Source organism: Bombyx mori, chromosome 9 (assembly GCF_030269925.1).
Source record: "Bombyx mori chromosome 9, ASM3026992v2".
Lineage (NCBI taxonomy): Eukaryota > Metazoa > Arthropoda > Insecta > Lepidoptera > Bombycidae > Bombyx > Bombyx mori.
The window spans coordinates 11,849,918-11,868,477 of record NC_085115.1 but is presented as its reverse complement, the minus strand read 5'-3'; the positions used below and the strand labels follow the sequence as shown (position 1 = coordinate 11,868,477).

Genomic DNA, 18,560 nt, shown 5'->3' with positions numbered 1-18,560 from the left:
AACTATTGCTATGAAACTGGTCGAAAAATAAAGACAAGAGTACCTACTATGTATATTATAGATATGACTGTGTAAGTAATGTCTTAATATCTAATGTCCCTTCGTGTACTTACAGGACAATCTCTGATGTCACCCATTCCGCCAGCCTTTTTTAACAAAAGACCAAAGCTATCTCCATGTTCCCCTAAAGCTGCCTGAGCTGTCAAAGCTGTAGCTGACACGTAGTGTACCATCTGCGGAAAAGCAAATTAAAGATTATTCATTACATGATTCTTAATCGTTTGCTTGGTAGCTATTATATTATCAAATAGAGAGGGACTATATTATTGCACTCCAAAACATAATTAACATTGAAAATAAGTCAAGATAAGTAATAAGGTAAGTATAGTTTGTACAATAAGGAGTCTTATAAAAGCGATCTCTTCTAGTCAATCGTGTTCATCTAGGGATATTCTGAAAAGATACGGCGAATATGTAGCAGTGCTATTATTAACAATATTCAGAGAGATTTATCAACATAGACCAAACCTTTAAACATCTATACTAATATACCTAGTCAGGTCATAAATTCTGTCACATGTTTAATGTAAAATAATTGAAACAAGTTTATTCATTACTAGCGACCCGCCCTCGCTTCGCTTCGGAAACATTAAAACACACATAAAACAAAACAAAAAATTAAAAAAAAAAAAAGTAGCCTATGTTCATCAGGGACAATGTCGGCTTCTAATGGAAAAAGAATTTTTCAAATCGGTCCAGTAGTTTCGGAGCCTATTCGAAACAAACAAACAAACAAATCTTTCCTCTTTATAGTATTAAGTATAGATATAGATGTAACCATTCATATACCAAAATGAACTTAACAAAACATAGATTCTTATGACACTAAAGTTTATTCAAAATGACCTCCGTGATTTTGAATACAGGCCTTCAATCTGCGCGGCCAGTCGTCTATCGCAGCACGAACGAGGTCCATGTCAATATCGGCGGCTGCCTTAATCAAGGATGTCTTGAGTGACTCCAAATTGGGATGACGCTTTGAGCACGCCTTTTCCTCTAAGTGTTGCCATATTTTGTAATCTAACGGATTCAAATCTGGACTGGAGGAGGGCCAGTCTTCGTGCCGGATGAAGTCGATTTCACGCGCCGCCAGCCAGTCTTGTGTGCTCTTCGCTCTATGAGCTGGCGCCGAATCTTGTTGGAATACCCAGTGCCTGTTATTGCACATGGTATGAGAAACAGGTTCCACAAGGTTCGTCAGGACTGTATTTTGATACACAACTGCATTCGTTTTTACACCTTTCTCACAAAAATGTACCTCTGTTAAGCCCCAATAAGAAACTCCCAACCATACCATGAGCGAGGATGGAAAATGACCTCGTTGGACACGCGGAATACGGTTGCTCGCTTCTTCACTACTGTGTGCGTACACCTTATCATTTTGTTTGTTGTAGCTCTCTTCTACGGTAAAAAATTGTTCATCGGAAAAAAGAATTTCCCGATTTTTTTTCCCGCGTACCGCTTCAACAAAGCGCAGCATCTCTTCAGTCTCAGGTCCATTAGACGAGCATTCAAACGATGTCCTGTTTTTCTTCGATATGCCCGAAGCCCTAAGTCTTCATTTAACACCCTTTTCACCGTGGTTCTGCTTAACCCCATCTGAAGGGCTAACAGTTTCTGCTTACGTTTGGGATTTCTTTGAATTCGCGCCTTCACAGCTTTTATCACTGCTGGAGTCCTAACAGACCGAGGGCGACCGCTTCTTGACCTGTCATCTACACTAGAGTCTTCATTGTATCGTTTGATGGTACGATAAACGAATCTTTTGGTTATATTCAAATTTTTCAGTATGTTAAAAATTTGAATTGGCGCGTAACCGCAACGATGCAACGCAATAACTGCAACACGGTCTTCTTTAAGCGTCCACTCCATATTTAAAAATGAGTAAAATTCTAAAAGTATACATTTTTATTTTCATGAACAATTCGAAATTCGAATTCAATAAACTTTTTTGTGGCCAGCATTCTAAAAGAAAAGTTTTTACTGTGTGACAATACTTATGACCTGACTAGTTATAAATCTACAGTGGTTTTTACGGATGTTCCGTCATAACTACTGAACTATGCCTCCGATTGACTTGAAACTTGGTATCCACGTAGAAAATACACTCCCTCCAGGACTCCCAATTAATAATGACAATAAATAATAATGTTAATTTTAAATGCGCAGCGAAGCAGGCGAGTACGGCTAGTATTCTTATAATGAAGAGAAAAAAATAAACAAAAAAAATATAGATCTACAATAAATATATTTATAACCATATCAATTACTTACCAATTTACTTACATACACACAATTAGATTGCTTTTCTTTTAATCAATAAAACATTATTATATCATTCTATCTGTCCGCTTCGCAGGCCATTTAAAATTAACATTATTATTTCTCACCCCCACAAATATTCTCATCATTAACGACTCCGCAACTGGTGTAAGGAGTCCAACATTCATGTAAATATTAGCCTATCCATTAAGTACATGTATTTTCTACATGGATACCAATTTTCAAGTCAATCGGATATATGGTTCAGTAGTTATAACGGAACATCCGTAAAAACCACTGTAGATATATATATTAGTATAGATTATATACACACCTGGGTGAAGGGCAGTGGTTCAGACGTAGCCTGGCATGCACCACATACAGATTGCTCAACGAGCATCATCGCAAACTTGCGATGTGGCACACAGTGTGGGGCTCTGCAGGCATCGTCGTCTCTCCTGTCCCCCGCGGCCGCCACGTGAGCGTGGACCCTCAACAGGAGATGCTCGAAGCACTCGCTAGCGTCCGCCATGCAGCCTAATTGAAATCTTGCCCCACCACCTCCCAAAGCTCGGCGGAGTGCGTCCGCAGCGGGCGCGCGTTCCGCGGACCATTGTAACTGTGAGAATAGTTCCTGTGGACAATGAAAAGCAATATTCATAAGCAACTAGGTAATTTTAAATGATATACCTGCAACTTATCATTTTAAAATAAGTATTTGTATTGGAAAAAATAAAACAGTATTTCTATAATATTGAAGCATAGATGTTTATTTATCAAACATCTTATTGTTTATATCTGTACTTATCTATACTAATATTATAAAGCTAAAGAGTTTGTTTGAACGCGCTAATCTCAGGAACTACTGGTCCGATTTGAAAAATTATTTCAGTGTTAGATAGCCCATTTCTCGAGGAAGGCTATAGGCTATATAACATCACGCTAAGACAAATACAAGCGGAGCACCAATAAAGAATGTTTCAAAATCGGGTTTTTTCCCCATTTGAGAGCTTCGGCTGCGTGCGAATGTGTGACAGAACTGTTCCCCTTTAAAAGATCTAAAAAAAAGTCCACGATAGCATATATCTATAATATATGTTAAGGTTGGCTCACTATAACGTTTTTTATGCTAACCAAATTTGTTCTAAAATAAAGCATTATTTGTGAACTATTCCACGCGGACGAAGTCGCGGGAAAAAGCTAGTAGTTTATAGGTATCTATGATAATTTACTAACATATTACTTTGACATATTATTATGTTAAATAATAAAAGCATCCAACCATTTAGGTACATACATGACCAGTCAATACAGTATTGTTTATGAGTACGATTTCTCAGATAAAAAAAAAAAAAAACTAAACCACAATCTCTTTATGATGAAAACCAATTTCTTATTTCGATTTTCGTCCCTACCGTTTTAGAGATAAGGTCGTTTATTCTAAAAATAAAAGTACAAACCAGTATTGTACGGTTAAAAGCCGAGTTATAGGTCAGAAACTCCTCGTGACCCAGCCGAGTTGATCGCTTGTCGCACAAACGTGTTTTTCGGCTTCATTTTAATTTCGTAACCGGTCGCCGTTAACTAAATAGTAGAAACGTCGCTTAACACACACTGCTGTATTTTCATTTTTTTATCTTTGCTTTGTGCGATTTTTTTAGATTTTTTTTATCTTATTGCTTAGATGTATAGACGAGCTCACAGCCCACCTGGTGTTAAGTGGTTACTAAAGCCCATAGACATCTACAACGTAAATGCGCCACACACCTTGAGATATAAGTTCTAAGGTCTCAGTATACCTACAACGGTTGCCCCACCTTTCAAACCGAAACGCATTACTGCTTCACGGCAGAAATAGGCGGGGCGGTGGTACCTACCCGCGCGGACTTACAAGAGGTCCTACCACCAGTAATTACGCAAATTATAATTTTGCGGGTTTTTGACTTTTATTACACGATGTTATTCCTTCACCGTGCAAGTCAATCGTGCACATTTGTTAAATACGTATTTCATTAGAAAAATTGGTACCCGCCTGCGGGATTCGAACACCGGTGTATCGCTAGATACGAATGCAACGGACGTCTTATCATTTGGGCCATGACGACTTCAAAATAGTAGCTTCACCCACAGCCCACTGAGTTTCTCGCCGGATCTCTTCAGTGGGTCGCGTTTCCGATCCGGTGGTAGATTCCGCGGAACACTGCTCTTTCTAGGGCCAGTGTGAGCAACACTCCGGTTTGAGCCCCGTGAGCTCACCTACACGTTAGGGTGAAGCTGAAATAGCCTCTCAAGGCTATCAGCATAGGTAGGAGAAAAAAAACGGCTGGTTTCATTATAATTATTCTGCCTATTGTTTACCGGAATATGTTTCACTTCGAAATATTGTTGACGGCATATCCACTCATAGATCCAACACAGACAGTTTCATTATCTATTTAACGTTAGCTAGCTGCTTCGATAGAAAACATTTAGAATTTTACTCTAATTTTTCTATACACAAAACCCATGAAATACTGGTTAGTTTAATCAGTATTTAAAGATGAGCAATTGTTTAACAAAGCTTTAAGGTCCGCAGCCGGACGCAGCTTGCGTCGTGCCTTCCGGTTGTGATGCATTTAGCGGGAGCTTGTAACTTCGACTGCCTTGCATTTATTATTAATTGAAAACCAGATAATAATAAAAAAATACATGAGCTATCTTAGAATTGAAATAATTTAATATACTGCTTCGAAAGATTGTTATGTTAAGTTCTTGACAATGCCGATAATTGGAACTGATTCTTTTTTTTTATTGCTTAGATGCGTAGACGCGCTCACAGCCCACCTGGTGTTAAATGGTTACTGGAGCCCATAGACATCTACAATGTAAATGCGCCACCCACCTTAAGATAAGTTCTAAGGTCTCCAATATAGTTACAACGGCTGCCCCACCCTTCAAACCGAAACGCATTACTGCTTCACAGCAGAAATAGGCAGGGTGGTGGTACCTACACGCGCGGACTCACAAGAGGTCCTACCACCAGTATAAAGCGTAAAGTATTCTCTTGTTCTATAAAACTTAAAAACGATTTAAATTGATAATTTAGCGATGTAAGATTAACAATGGGACCTAAAGACTGTAGCGGATTCGTTTTGACATCGATAAATCTTTATTTCATTTGCTTTTTTATAGAAATCGAATCGGCACGTACAGGTTAAACGAGTGATAATAATTAACGGTACAGTAAATAAACTGTTTTATAACGGAGTAATTTGTTAATTTTTTGATTAGGAAATTTTATATAACAGCAAAATAACAGCATTGCATATCCGAACGGGTTGAGTACCACCGCCCTGTCTGGTGTAGTAGACTAGCGGAAGAGTCCAGAGGGTTCTGGTTTGAAAATAGTGACAATATTTTTTTAAAACAATTGATACTTGCATTTGGATTGGAATTTAGTACGTAAAATTTTCACAAATCTAAGTATTATTATTATTATTGCTTAGTTGAGTGGACGACCTCACAGTCAACCTGGTGTTAAGTGGTTACTGGAGCCCATAGACATCTACAACGTAAATGCGCCACCCACCTGTGAAAATATCTTAGTTATTCGCTTGGTAGCACAGAGGAGTATTCCAGCTACGTTCGGACGGATAGGTGAGCTCACGGGCTCAACCTGAGAGAATTTACTAACACTAGACCTAGCAATAGCAATGGTTCGCAGAATCTACTACCGGATCGGAATTGCAACCCACTGATAAGATCCGGCGAGAAACTCTGCGGACGAAGAAACCACTGCTTATTGGCGCAAGTCAATGAAGTTCATGGCAATCAAGAAACAACAAAGTAAATATTTTACTAAGCTTATGTGCGAATTGAAGAAAAATTCCTTAAGCGGTATCTTGGTAAGGCAGGTATTTATTGTATATACATGCTATTTTACAATGGAAATGTACAACACATTCATGCAAATACATTTGCAAATGGCGCTGCATTGCAAATATTAAATTACAAATGCTAATAGTTTTAATTAAGTTTAACTAGAAACTAACAGGATAGAGGCAGTACTAAGTGACTATTAAATAGCAAAACGGTTTTTTTGCCAAATTCCTTATTGCCAAAGAAATAAAAACGAAATTTCTCTGTCTAAATAAGTACAAATATCTTTCTCAAAATATTATTATTAACTTTGAGCCGTACGCTTTATTTAAAAGGAGCTTATTTCTGCAAAGCAGTAAGTACATTATTTTAATAGGAGCAAAAAAGAAATATACTGTGAGAATGCGGTTAGAATTTCGCACAGTATTATGGCGTGAGACTTCCCAAAGGTAGCACACAATCATGACCCTGCTTCTCGTGATTTCTGTTTGCTTTAGTACTTGTCTGTTAGTGCTAAATATATACACCACTTACTTATTGTAAAAGGATTTATCATTGAGGCTTAAAGTGGACAAGGAGAGCCATAGAACGGGCTCATTAACGAAAATCGGGAGCGACTTAGAAGTGAATAAATGTGATCTGATATTTATAATTTTAAATATATTGTACTCAAGAATCCAAAAAATTTCCAGAAACTCATTCTTTCGATATTATTTTTCTTCATTGTTGCTTTACGTCAAATAACAATAAAATAATACGAGATCTTATAATTTTTATTTATTCCTTTGTTATAAGATAACGGAAATCAATTAATTGCTCTCTTCTTAATCCGTCTCAAATTTCTAATCGATTAATTAAGTGCAAAGCTTTTTGTAATTATAAATCTTCACAGTTGTATAAGAAAATCAAATAAATCGGTATTATTTACCAAGCAGGAGTCCTACAGCAGGACGTGATATTTTTACATAGAAAACTCACAAAGTTCCTTAACGATTCAACTCATAAATATTAATAATAAATTAAAAGCATAAAGGTGTATACGTCATACGTGCTTGAAATATGAATAACAAATTACTATAAAGGTTTTTGTGTTATCTTAGCGATCGTCACGGAGTCGGAGACAATAGTCCGTCTTGAATGTATTTGACGGCCACTTAAATTGACATGTAAAGTAAATAGTCATCTGCGCTTTGATAATGGTTAGTAACAAAATTAAAAACCAGATTGTAATGAGTATTATGAGCCCGCACGGAAAAGTATTATCCTCTTTATTTTTACCGCGAAGTAGCTATGTGTTCCGGTTTTAAAGGTGTGACAGTCATTGTTCATAATAATACCGCCTTCGAGCTCACGTCTCAAGGTTGTGATGTCTAAAGACTGTTACAGGAGTAACCACTCAACATCAGAGCTTTTTTTTTATTGCTTAGATGGCTGGACGAGCTCAGTGCCCACCTGGTGTTGAGTGATTACTGGAGCCCATAGACATCCACAACGCAAATGCGCCACCCTCCTTGAGACATAAGTTCTAAGGTCTCAAGTATAATTACAACGGCTGCCCCACCTTTCAAACCGAAAAGCATTACTGCTTTACGGCAGAAATAGGCACCGCGCGGACTCACAAACGGTCCTACCACCAGTAACATCGTGCTCAGCTGTCTTTAGATCTCTATCATTTTTCATTTAGATCAAGTCAAATGGAAATCAATATTATCATTTTTTGTACGACTTTTAAATTCAAGTCGTGTATTTTATTAGCAAGCACCCAAGTATTCTGATGAAAATCTTACAAATTGGTAATTGTTATATTATAATAGGAGAATACATAGTTGACAATGGCGGGATAATATTGAGTACGAATCTCAATATTACGTAATAGAAACAATGCAATAATAAAAGTGCTAAAATAAGGTTGGTGGCAGTATTATTTTATGATTGTATTACTGTAGAATGACTATCCTACTCTTCAAACCAGAACGCAAGACTGCTTCACGACAGACGCAGACGGGATGGTATGAAGCTTATCCGTAAGCACCATACGACGACGGAAAAAAGCTGTCAACAATCATACTCAACTTTTACAAAAGCTTTTACCTTACTAATTACCGACTATTGGGCAATGCTATGAACAATGCCTGGTGCGTGCGGTGCGACAAATCGTCTCAGACGGTTCGTCGCGCGCACAATACATTTACAAGCTTCGCATTAACAAATACATATTACTTATTACCAGTATGCAAATGTATGTTTCATAGTTGAGTTACGTTTAATTTTGTTTTTAGAACTTCAAGTACTTTTCGTTACGAAAGCTTCCCAAATTTGAAGAATGAGAAGAAGATGAAGTATTTTGTTTTGTTTTATTTTATTCTAAATACTAAGGAAATGTTTCCGTTACTATAAATTATAGCTAGCTAGCTAGATTATCACTTAGTTAGTTCGTAAATCAAATTGATGTAAAATACTAATTAGAGTATTTTAAATATTAATCTGTGATCTCAATCTGTGTTCCTTTTGGGAATTTTTTTCGATTTATTTTTAGAACTTTTATACTGTTTTGTTCAATAACATTGAAAGATTTAAATAAAATAACTAGACTTACTCTAAACAAAGACAATGTCGTTGAACTGATAAGCTGAAGTTCGGGTGCGTCGCGTCTGCAGGATGACGGCGGACGCGAGCGCGGGAGCGTATTATGTCTCACTCCGGCCAGCGAGCCAGCTAACAGCATGTCCTTAGGAGGTAACAGTTCCCGGTCTCGCAGACCCTCGATCTTCTGCTTCTGTATCGCCGTTCCACTAGTTCCTCCACCATCGCTCGCCTCTTTACGTTTGTACCGAAACTTTATCATTTCACCGACTAGTCCGCATCGCTTGTACAATCACAACGAAATTTATTTAATCCGCATTCGATCTCCAGTCGTGATGTTCGTGATCGGACACAATGGCTACACACTCAACGTTGTTATACACATACATATGCAATATTCACGACTTATACGGCAATAAGTAAACCGTACACGTACTCCCAGGACACTTGAATTCAACGCGATGCGCGAACGCAGAGATATTCCTATCCTCACTAGCATCGACTATTAAATTTTATTTGCACGCACGCAACACATACGTGTTTTACTAAGAACACTTTGAATACAATGAAAAAGTTTAGGCGCGAAAATGCCAGTTGTCTATAAGGTGCATCGCGACAGGTGGTCGCACCGTTACACACGGCGCACGATACACGAGCATATAAGAAAGCACTTTGATGTGTTATATGCAGTTGTTTTTAAATTCACGTGGAACCCTACTTAGTATACCGTGTGTATACACGCTATTGCCGCTACGGAGGCTTAGAGTACACTGCCTTTAGAGGCTTTGGACTTGTCTAGAGGTACGGGGGCGGGCATCGCGCGCGTCTACCTCTCAGGTACCTACGATATTTTTTACTCCATTGTCAGTATAACTCACGTGGGACTTTGTCTATCCCTGTCTAACTTATTGTTGTTTTCTTCTAACGTTCTACGACTACGAGCTTTAGTTTGTACTTTGAGTGATAAAATATACGAACATAAAACTTTTGAACGACTATTATTGTACCTGTATTGGTGAAATGAAACTTTATTTATAGTTCAAGGTGTATTGTTGTAAATTCAGATTATTTTGTTTTCGAGATTTTTTTAACATATATCTGTAACAAATTTATTACATTTAACACACACCCGAGACAATTCCCATACGATCCAATTCTTTAAATATTCCAATGAGTCATAGACGAATGTAACAAAATATGACCAAATAAAACATGTCGACAAATAGTCAACTTAACATTGACGAAGGTTCTATACTACTAATACAGTAAACATTTTTTGTAGGGCAATACAAGTGGACTTATGAACTTTCTCGTTACGTGAGTCACTTTGTAAACATGTTAAGTTTTAAAATACGACGGGTCAATTCATGCATGCATGAGTGACCGCGATTCATATATGATGCCCATGCAACATTTTATAGCCAAAAATATGCCAAAATATGTAATAATTCATCACTTAGTTTTAAGTTAAAATTAAAATAAGAATGAAATTAGACGCGTAAAAAAATCTGGAAGAAACGTGAATTAAATTTACAACTACGATTATTTTTACGGTTTAATTCCGCTTTTTTTTTTCATTGTCGTTCTATTATTTTTGAAACCTAAATATATTACTAGTTGTTAAACATGGTTTCTTTCCAGTTAATGCAGGAAAAACAATAAATGCTGTCTGCCTGATAAAGTATATAATTAAGTTTACTGGTGGTAGGAAGGACCTCTCATGAGTCCACACGGGTAGATACCACCCTGCCTATTTCTCTCTTGAAGCAGTAACGCGTTTCGGTTGAAGGGTGGGGCAGCCGTTGTAACTATACTAAGACCTTAGAACTTATATCTCAAGGTGGGTGGTGCATTTACGTTGTAGATGTCTATTTGCTCCAGTAACCACTTAACACCAGGTGGGCTGTGAGCTTGTCGACCTATTTAAGCAATAAAAAATAAAAGCAAAGTTTTATAATGATCAGATGAGTAAATGAGACATGAAAGCTTAAGGAAATAAACAAACTCATTTTCACATATCATATAGAATAAGTAGGGATAATATGATTTAGTAACGAAATCTTAAAGTTGTTTTTTAAATATTAACAATTTGAATAGAGAGGGGAAAGAGAGACATGTTTAACACATCGCAGTTCACCGCGCTCAATTATGAGTTTCCTTTTCTTATGACGTCTAAAATTGAATATAATAAAAAGCCCCTCGTTCCTGTAACTATCCTGCTCTTATGTATCTTAATGTGCGAAGATCGAGCGGGACAGTACGACGTATTAAGGCAAAATTTTGTTCACACGAATGCGTTACTTAAATGTATTGTAAACGGAAAAGCGTAATAAATATGTTAATTTGATTACTCATCAATTACGGTGATGTTATTTTTACATAATATGGTTTTTTAGTTTTATAAAGTTTGTGTTTCCTGAGCGCTGTGACATATCCTTCTTCAAACGAGGTTTGTGGAAACTAGGTAGAGGCAGACAGCCGCTTGCGGTGGCATTGCTTGCTTTAAAGCGACAGTAAACATTCACCATCAGATGGGCCGTATACTGGTCGATCTATAAAGACGATAAGCAGTTTAACCTTTGCAGTTACGAAGAATTTTTTTTTATTGCTTAGATGGATGGACGAGTTCACAGCCCACATGGTGTTAAATGGTTACTGGAGCCCATAGACATCTACAACACAAATACGTCACCCACCTTGAGATACAAGTTCTAAGTTCTCAAGTATAGTTACAACGGCTGCCCCACCCTTCAAGCCGAAGCACATTACTGCTTCACGGCAGAAATGGGCAGGATGGTGGTACCTATCCGTGCGGACTCACAAGATGTCCTATCATCAGTAATGAAAGACGAATGTAAGAGTCTAAATAAATTCAGTAGTTATACTTGCGGTAGAGGGTATTGTGAGTATGGGTACCACCTTCCTTGTTAGTCTACGGAGCAATAATAAATCCTTCCTTGGAATCATAAAACAGCCGTTATGAAATATTATTAAGAGTTAAGCTTCACGTCTCTAGGTGGGTGGAAACATTACCATTTGTGTTATCTATGGGTACCAGTGACCATTCTAGTTCGCCCATCTCAGTTTTAAAAAGAGAAGAAAAAAACAAAAAGTGTGTGTGTCCGCTCCGACGCACGACTGGAGTTTACTGGATATAAAAAATTAAACGAAACAATACGAGAAATAGTTCTATATTACGACAACACGATACACTACAGATCATTAACAAATTAACGAGACACAAAACAAACGACTAACAAATATATGAAAATACAATAATGAGAGAAACGCGCGATCAGTACGAGGCTTTGTGGCGGACTGCCGGCGCAGCAGCCCGGCGTCACCTGCAATAACGCGGCCGCGCGTTGGCTCCTGATTGGCGCGCGCACGCATCACGCAATCAGGAGCCAATCAGGCGCATAACGCATTTCGTGTGACATGCTAGTACGATTTTGGTCCCCATAATTTTCATACCCCGGGCCTATATATGTAAATCGATTCTAAAGGAGTAAACTCCAAAAAGGAATCTAAAACTGGAAACTAAATTTATTCAAAATTTTGATGTGAACTTGTTTATTATATAATTTGTTTATAAGGTGATACGGAGTTGTTTTCGTTCTTGTGAATCGGGTCGATGATTTCCGTTCAAGGATAATTAATTATGCAAAGCCTACACGCTTTAAAAATATCGTTTCAAAGTTGAATGGAAGAGAGCCGTGTGCACTGTTCCTAATAAGCTAACAACAAATTTACGATCGTGTTTTATTTTGGGCAAACGTCAATGGGCGGCTGCGGCATGTTTGCGAAGATGTCCATCAGAATCCTATCGGTGATTGCATTTACTATTTTCCCTAAAATTAAAATTGACTATCTTATAAGTTAGAAGATCGTAAAAATAATAGCCTCTGAATGAAAATATTATTATGCCAACTCCAATTACATATTTCCATAGCATCCTTTAGTGGTTTTTTCAGTGCACTTATAAGCAGGCCGCAATTCCGATCAAGCGGTCCATCCTTTTTTTTTAATTTTTGTTTTATTGCTTAGATGGGTGACCACCAGTAATTACGCTAATTATAATTTTGCGGGTTTGATTTTTATTACACGATGTTATTCCTTCACCGTGGAAGTCAATCGTGAACATTTGTTGAGTACGTATTTCATTAGAAAAATTGGTACCCGCCTGAGATTCGAACACCGGTGCAGCGCTCAAGACGAATGTACCGGACGTCTTATCCTTTAGGCCACGATGACTTCATAATTCTCAATTCTGCGAAGCACTGTGCTGGCTAGACCTAGTGTTAGCATATTCTCTCAAGGTGAACCCGTGAGCTCACCTACACCCGTCCGGGCGTAGCTGAAATAGCCCCTTAGCCTACCAGCGACTAGGTCGGGAAAAATAAATAGTTGCACTCGATACTCAAGTCTATTAGTCTCAGCTAATTATAGCTTAGCTTATAGCTGGTAAAAAGCCGCTACAATACTTTCTATTGCTTAGACGGTTGAACGAGCTCACTAGCCACCTGGTGTTAAGTGGTTACCAGAGCCCATTAACAGCAACAAAGTTAATACCGCCACCCACCTTTAGATGGTACCTATCTGTGCTAGCTTATAAGACGCCCCACCACTAGTAATTGCCGCTAAAAGACTATGTATTTACAAAAACAAAGGCAAATATAAAAAGTTTGAATCAAAGTTCTGTGTTAACTAAAAACGGATGTGAAAAGCGAAATTCGTTAAAATATATACTAAAAAAACACTTATTAGCTAATAACAATCGTTTATTCGCGTTACAAACAGGAAGAAAGGTATTAATGAAAGCGTCAATGAGACACATCGTGAGACGTTCTCACGTGCGATCCAGTTAATAACCTACTTATATAACACGCGAGAATCGTTACAATCCACATTTTCATTTCCATCTACTTTAATATCATAATCTGATTGTAAATGAATCTTAGTATTTCTAGCACTTTAGAATTATGCTCGATGCACTAATCTGAATAAAAATTAAGGTTTGTATGTTTGTCCACTCTGCGTTCGTTAACCATTCATTTGATTTTGATGAAAATTGAGAATGAAAACCTTGGTGCATAATGCAACAGTTATCGCATTATTATCAACGACATATGGCCATAAGTTTTTAAGGAATATCTTTTTTTTATACACTTAGGTAGAATCACTTCAGATCGTGACCGGGTTTCGCTAGTTCATAATAAATACTGAGAGGCGTAACGTTAACTTATCTTATTGTATATGATCCGACTGACTGTTTAAACTATAACGACCTCAATGTGTCTTAACTTAAAGCATTATGATTTATATTTGCACGCTACAATATTCGTAAAGCCGTTGTAACTATACTTGAGACTTTAGAACTTATATCTCAAGGTAGGTGGCGCATTTACGTTGTAGATGTCTATGGGCTCCAGTAACCACTTAACACCAGGTGGGCAGTGAGCTCGTCCACCCATCTAAGCAATAAAAAAAATCGTAGCTTTGTATTATTACGTACTGTTTACGCTATCTGCAATGGATAATTAGCATTAATATTTTTGAACGTAACTGAGAGCGCATCGATATAGTCCCGCCCCTTTCCCCTCCTATATCAATGTTACTTTAAAGTCGAGTTTGAATCGCGCGCATCAAAATTGTGCGATCGCGAAAAAGTAGTGAATACTGAGTGCAGCTAATTAAGTACTTAAAAAACTGAAAGTGTTTCATCAAGATAAAAAGAAAGAAGACAGGAGTGGCCACTCCAGGAAGATAGTGCTACAAAATATTATAACTACAAAGACACAGACTTTCATATCGATTGCGCTCAAAAATATAAAAAACAAAAGAACCAAGCCCAAACACGTACACTAGAAGATGACCGAGCTTTGCTCGGTTTTTTTTTTGATAACGCCATCTTGTTGTCTTTAAAGCAGTTAATTGCCCCCAATTAAGAAAAATAGTATTATTATTCGCCAATAGATGTCGGGAAGAGTTGATTGTTGAAAACACGAATAAAATAACACTTTCTGAAAATAAATCGTAGCTAGATCGATTTATCGCCCCCAAAATCCCCTGTATACTAAATTTTGTGAAAATCGTTGTAGCCGTTTCTGAGATTCAGATTATATATTATATACAAGAATTGCTCGTTTAAAGGTATAAAATAATAATAAGATACGTGAATTGTCTGACGGCACACCCGGTGTAACAAAGTGGCTACCGGAGGGCATACACATCACTAAATGACGCATCTCACCTTAAGTTATGAAATCGAAGTCTCAATTATATTGTATGACGATTGACTCATTCATTCTACCGGAATTGAAATTCAATTCTGAACACTTAACTTTTAAATGGCAGAAGTCGGTGCAATCGCAACACCCATCATGAGACCTTGTATACCACCAAAAATAACACGAACCTATAAAAATTTGCGGTTTCGATTTTTATTGCACGATGTTTTTTTTTTTTTATTCCCTATGTGTGTGGACGAGCTCACAGCCCACCTGATGTTAAGTGGTTACTGGAACCCAAAGACATCTACAACGTAAATGCGCCACACACCTTGAGATATAAGTTCTAAGGTCTCAGTATATGTAGTTACAACCGCTGCCCCACCCTTCAAACCGAAACGCATTACTGCTTCACGGCAGAAATAGGCGGGGCGGTGGTACCTACCGGACTCAAAAACTCATTCGTGAAAACTCACTACGTGTTTCGTTAGAAGTGGGTACATGCAGCGGGATTCGAACATCGGCCGCATTGCTCAATACAACTATACCGCGCGTCTTATCCTCTAGGCCACGGTGAATTCTAAATTTATAACCGTGGCGGATGATACGAAAATATGTATTTACGTATAAGAATTGCATTTACTTGAGCGATTGATTAGTTGGTACAGAAGATATAACCTTTCTTCTATACAAAGTAAAAGGCTTGCGTTTTCCTCATATTCTGCGTGCCGTTACGTCATTGTTTCTTCGAAAAAGCCCATTCAGGAGGCGGCTCCGGTCAAATATGCGATCTTTTCATCGTTCACTCAACCTTTCGCAATTCTAACCTTGGGCTATTGTTACCTACGAACCTTATTTTCAATAAAATATAGTCACAGAAAAAGAGAAAGGTGAGAATTGACCTTATTAAGAACAAACATCTGATATATATTTTTTTTATTGCCCTTGTAGGCAGACGAGCTTACGGCCCACCTGATGGTGAGTGGTTACTGTCGCCCATGGACTTCAGCAATGCTAGGGGCAGAGCCTAGCCGCGCCTACCGAACCGAATAATAATTAAGTCTTCGTGGCCTAAAGGATAAGACGTCCGGTGCATTCGAGTGTAGCGATGCATCGGTGTTCGAATCCCGCAGGCGTGTACCAATTTTTCTAATGAAATACGTACTCAACAAATGTTCACGATTGACTTCCACGGTGAAGGAATAACATCGTGTAATAAAAATCAAACCCGCAAAATTATAATTTGCGTAATCACTGGTGGTAGGACCTCTTGGGAGTCCGCACGGGTATGTACCACCACCCCGCCTATTTCCGCCGTGAAGCAGTAATGCGTTTCGGTTCGAAGGATGGGGTAGCCGTTGTAACTATAGTGAGACCTTAGAACTTATATCTCAAGGTGGGTGGCGCATTTACGTTCTAGATGTCTATGGGCTCCAGTAACCACTTAACACCAGGTGGGCTGTGAGCTCGTCCACCCATCTAAGCAATAAAAAAAAAAAAAAAAAAAAAACTTCCCTATTTGAATCGGATCTTGTGTTTGTCGAATTTTGTCATTTCATGTCCTTGTTTCATGGTTTTTTTCACGGAACCCTAAGTATTTGCTAAAGTAAAACTAAGTTAAATTACTTCTTAAAATATCAGTAGGAAAAAAGCAAAAATTAGTCTATCTGCATAAGCGGCACCCAATATTTGATTCCGTAGTCTTGACAACGCATACGTATAATGATTAGTTGAGTAGTGAAGATGTGAAAGCATAACTAATAAAAAAGCAAAGAATCACTGTCGTATTTTTAATACTATTATGGATTGGATGAATCAGGTGTTAAAAAAGTCGCATATTATTAGATAATATTACTTTCGATAAGAAACATAACTTAAGAATTGATTAATATGCAAGTTAAATTATATATTTCAATAAACATCACCGGGCAGGTTGCATTTGAACAAAATAGAAACCAATGCCCAAAAGGTACAATCAAGTGCACATGTTCGAGGCAGATGGTACAATAATAAATAATTATAATGTTGTAAATACAGGGAGTTGCTAGGCGTGTGCCGGCAAACAATGATTGCTTGTAGCAATTATTATAATTATTCTTTTGGACGATTTAATCGTTGCGACTTCATAAAGACTCTTATGAAATTATTTACGAAATTAAATTAATTGTTTTTGAGGGAAATATACTCATGATTCATCTGACTATTTATCAATTACCAAAATCCATTACACGCGTACACCGAATGCATCTAATAAGTACTGTACCATCACCTCCAGATGTGAGGTTGTAGTTACAATTTCATTGGAATAAGATTGATCCTACTTCCCAAAATTGAAATTAAAGATTACTTTAGTACTAAAATTTTTGTCGACGCATACGAGCTCACAACACTTTCACCACCGGTAAAGATATTATGATCGAAACTGTAACATATGTTGGGATGATTTCAAATTATTCATTAGTCATTTAGTTTATTGAATTATAACTGTTGCTAATGCTATAATATATTACATTATCTTGTTAACGAAACCGATAAATTTTAGATTTCTTTGTTTTAATTAAAACTAGCGACCCGCCCTCGTTTCGCTTCGGAAGCATTAAAACACACATGAAACAAAAAAAAAAAAAAAAAAGTAGCCTATGTTCATCAGGGACAATGTCGGCTTCTAATGGAAAAATAATTTTTCAAATCGGTCCAGTAGTTTCGGAGCCTATTCGAAACAAACAAACAAACAAATCTTTCCTCTTTATAATATTAGTATAGATGACACGAAAAGTGTAATTTGTATAATGTAAAACTCAAGTTAAAACTTTATGTACCTACAGTCTGTGTAGAACAAATAAATTGCTTCAAAATATGGAAACGGACGCTAACAAAGAGAGATTCTACCTTGGCCGTTTACGAAATATGTTTGACTCATCGGGTGAACAAATTGTGACTCGGTTCATCTATAGTTTTATGTAACAAGCTTGACTCAGAGCAAACGGTTTTAGGAAAAGTTTTAAAAACTTATAACTAACGAACGTATCATTCGAAGTTTATTTGTTTGTGATAAACGTGTATAGCACAAAGAGAACGCCAATATCTAGTATGAAACATGAGATCAACAAATATTGCATTGGAGCAATTGTTATCCTAAATTTTTTTATTGTTTTTTATTGCCCTTGTAGGCAGACGATCACACGGTCCACCTGATGGTGAGTGGTTATCGTCGCCCATGGACTTCAGTAATGCCAGGGGCAGAGCCAAGCCGCTGCCCACCGCTTAATACTCTCCACAAGCCTCGTTTGAAGAAGGACATGTCATAGCGCTCGGGAAACACCATTTCGAACTGCAATGCGAGAAATTCAACATGCCCAAACCGCAGAAAATTCTCTATCACCACTGCAGTTTGTAAGAAGTTGCTTAAAAAACTTTTACGGTATAACCTCGGGTTTGTTTTACTATAGTCTTGGTCAACGGCCGTCTAGTGTAGTGGTAAGTGACATGGTCACTACACAAGGGGGTCGCGGGTTCGAATCCCGCCAAGGGAAGATATTAGTATGATAAATATAAATGTCTATTCCA

At 37.6% G+C, this 18,560-nt stretch overlaps 1 protein-coding gene across 10 annotated transcripts in view; it reads right to left on the bottom strand.

Moving 5' to 3' along the window:
* Nucleotides 1–18,560, bottom strand: part of LOC101744043 (uncharacterized) — a 123,743-nt gene that overhangs the window by 4,520 nt on the left and 100,663 nt on the right. For 6 of the 10 annotated variants that reach the window (XM_062670169.1, XM_062670167.1, XM_012694719.4 and 3 more), the window contains exons 2-4: nt 8,777–9,121; nt 2,657–2,956; nt 114–233 (exon numbers count right to left, since the gene is read on the bottom strand). In XM_062670169.1, coding sequence (XP_062526153.1) covers nt 114–233; nt 2,657–2,956; nt 8,777–9,025 — 669 coding nt within the window. In that variant the 5' untranslated portion in view covers nt 9,026–9,121. Of the gene's footprint in view, nt 1–113; nt 234–2,656; nt 2,957–8,776; nt 9,129–18,560 lie in introns of all 10 variants that reach the window. The other 4 variants (XM_021351257.3, XM_062670170.1, XM_004931082.5 and 1 more) reach the window with 2 other exon arrangements.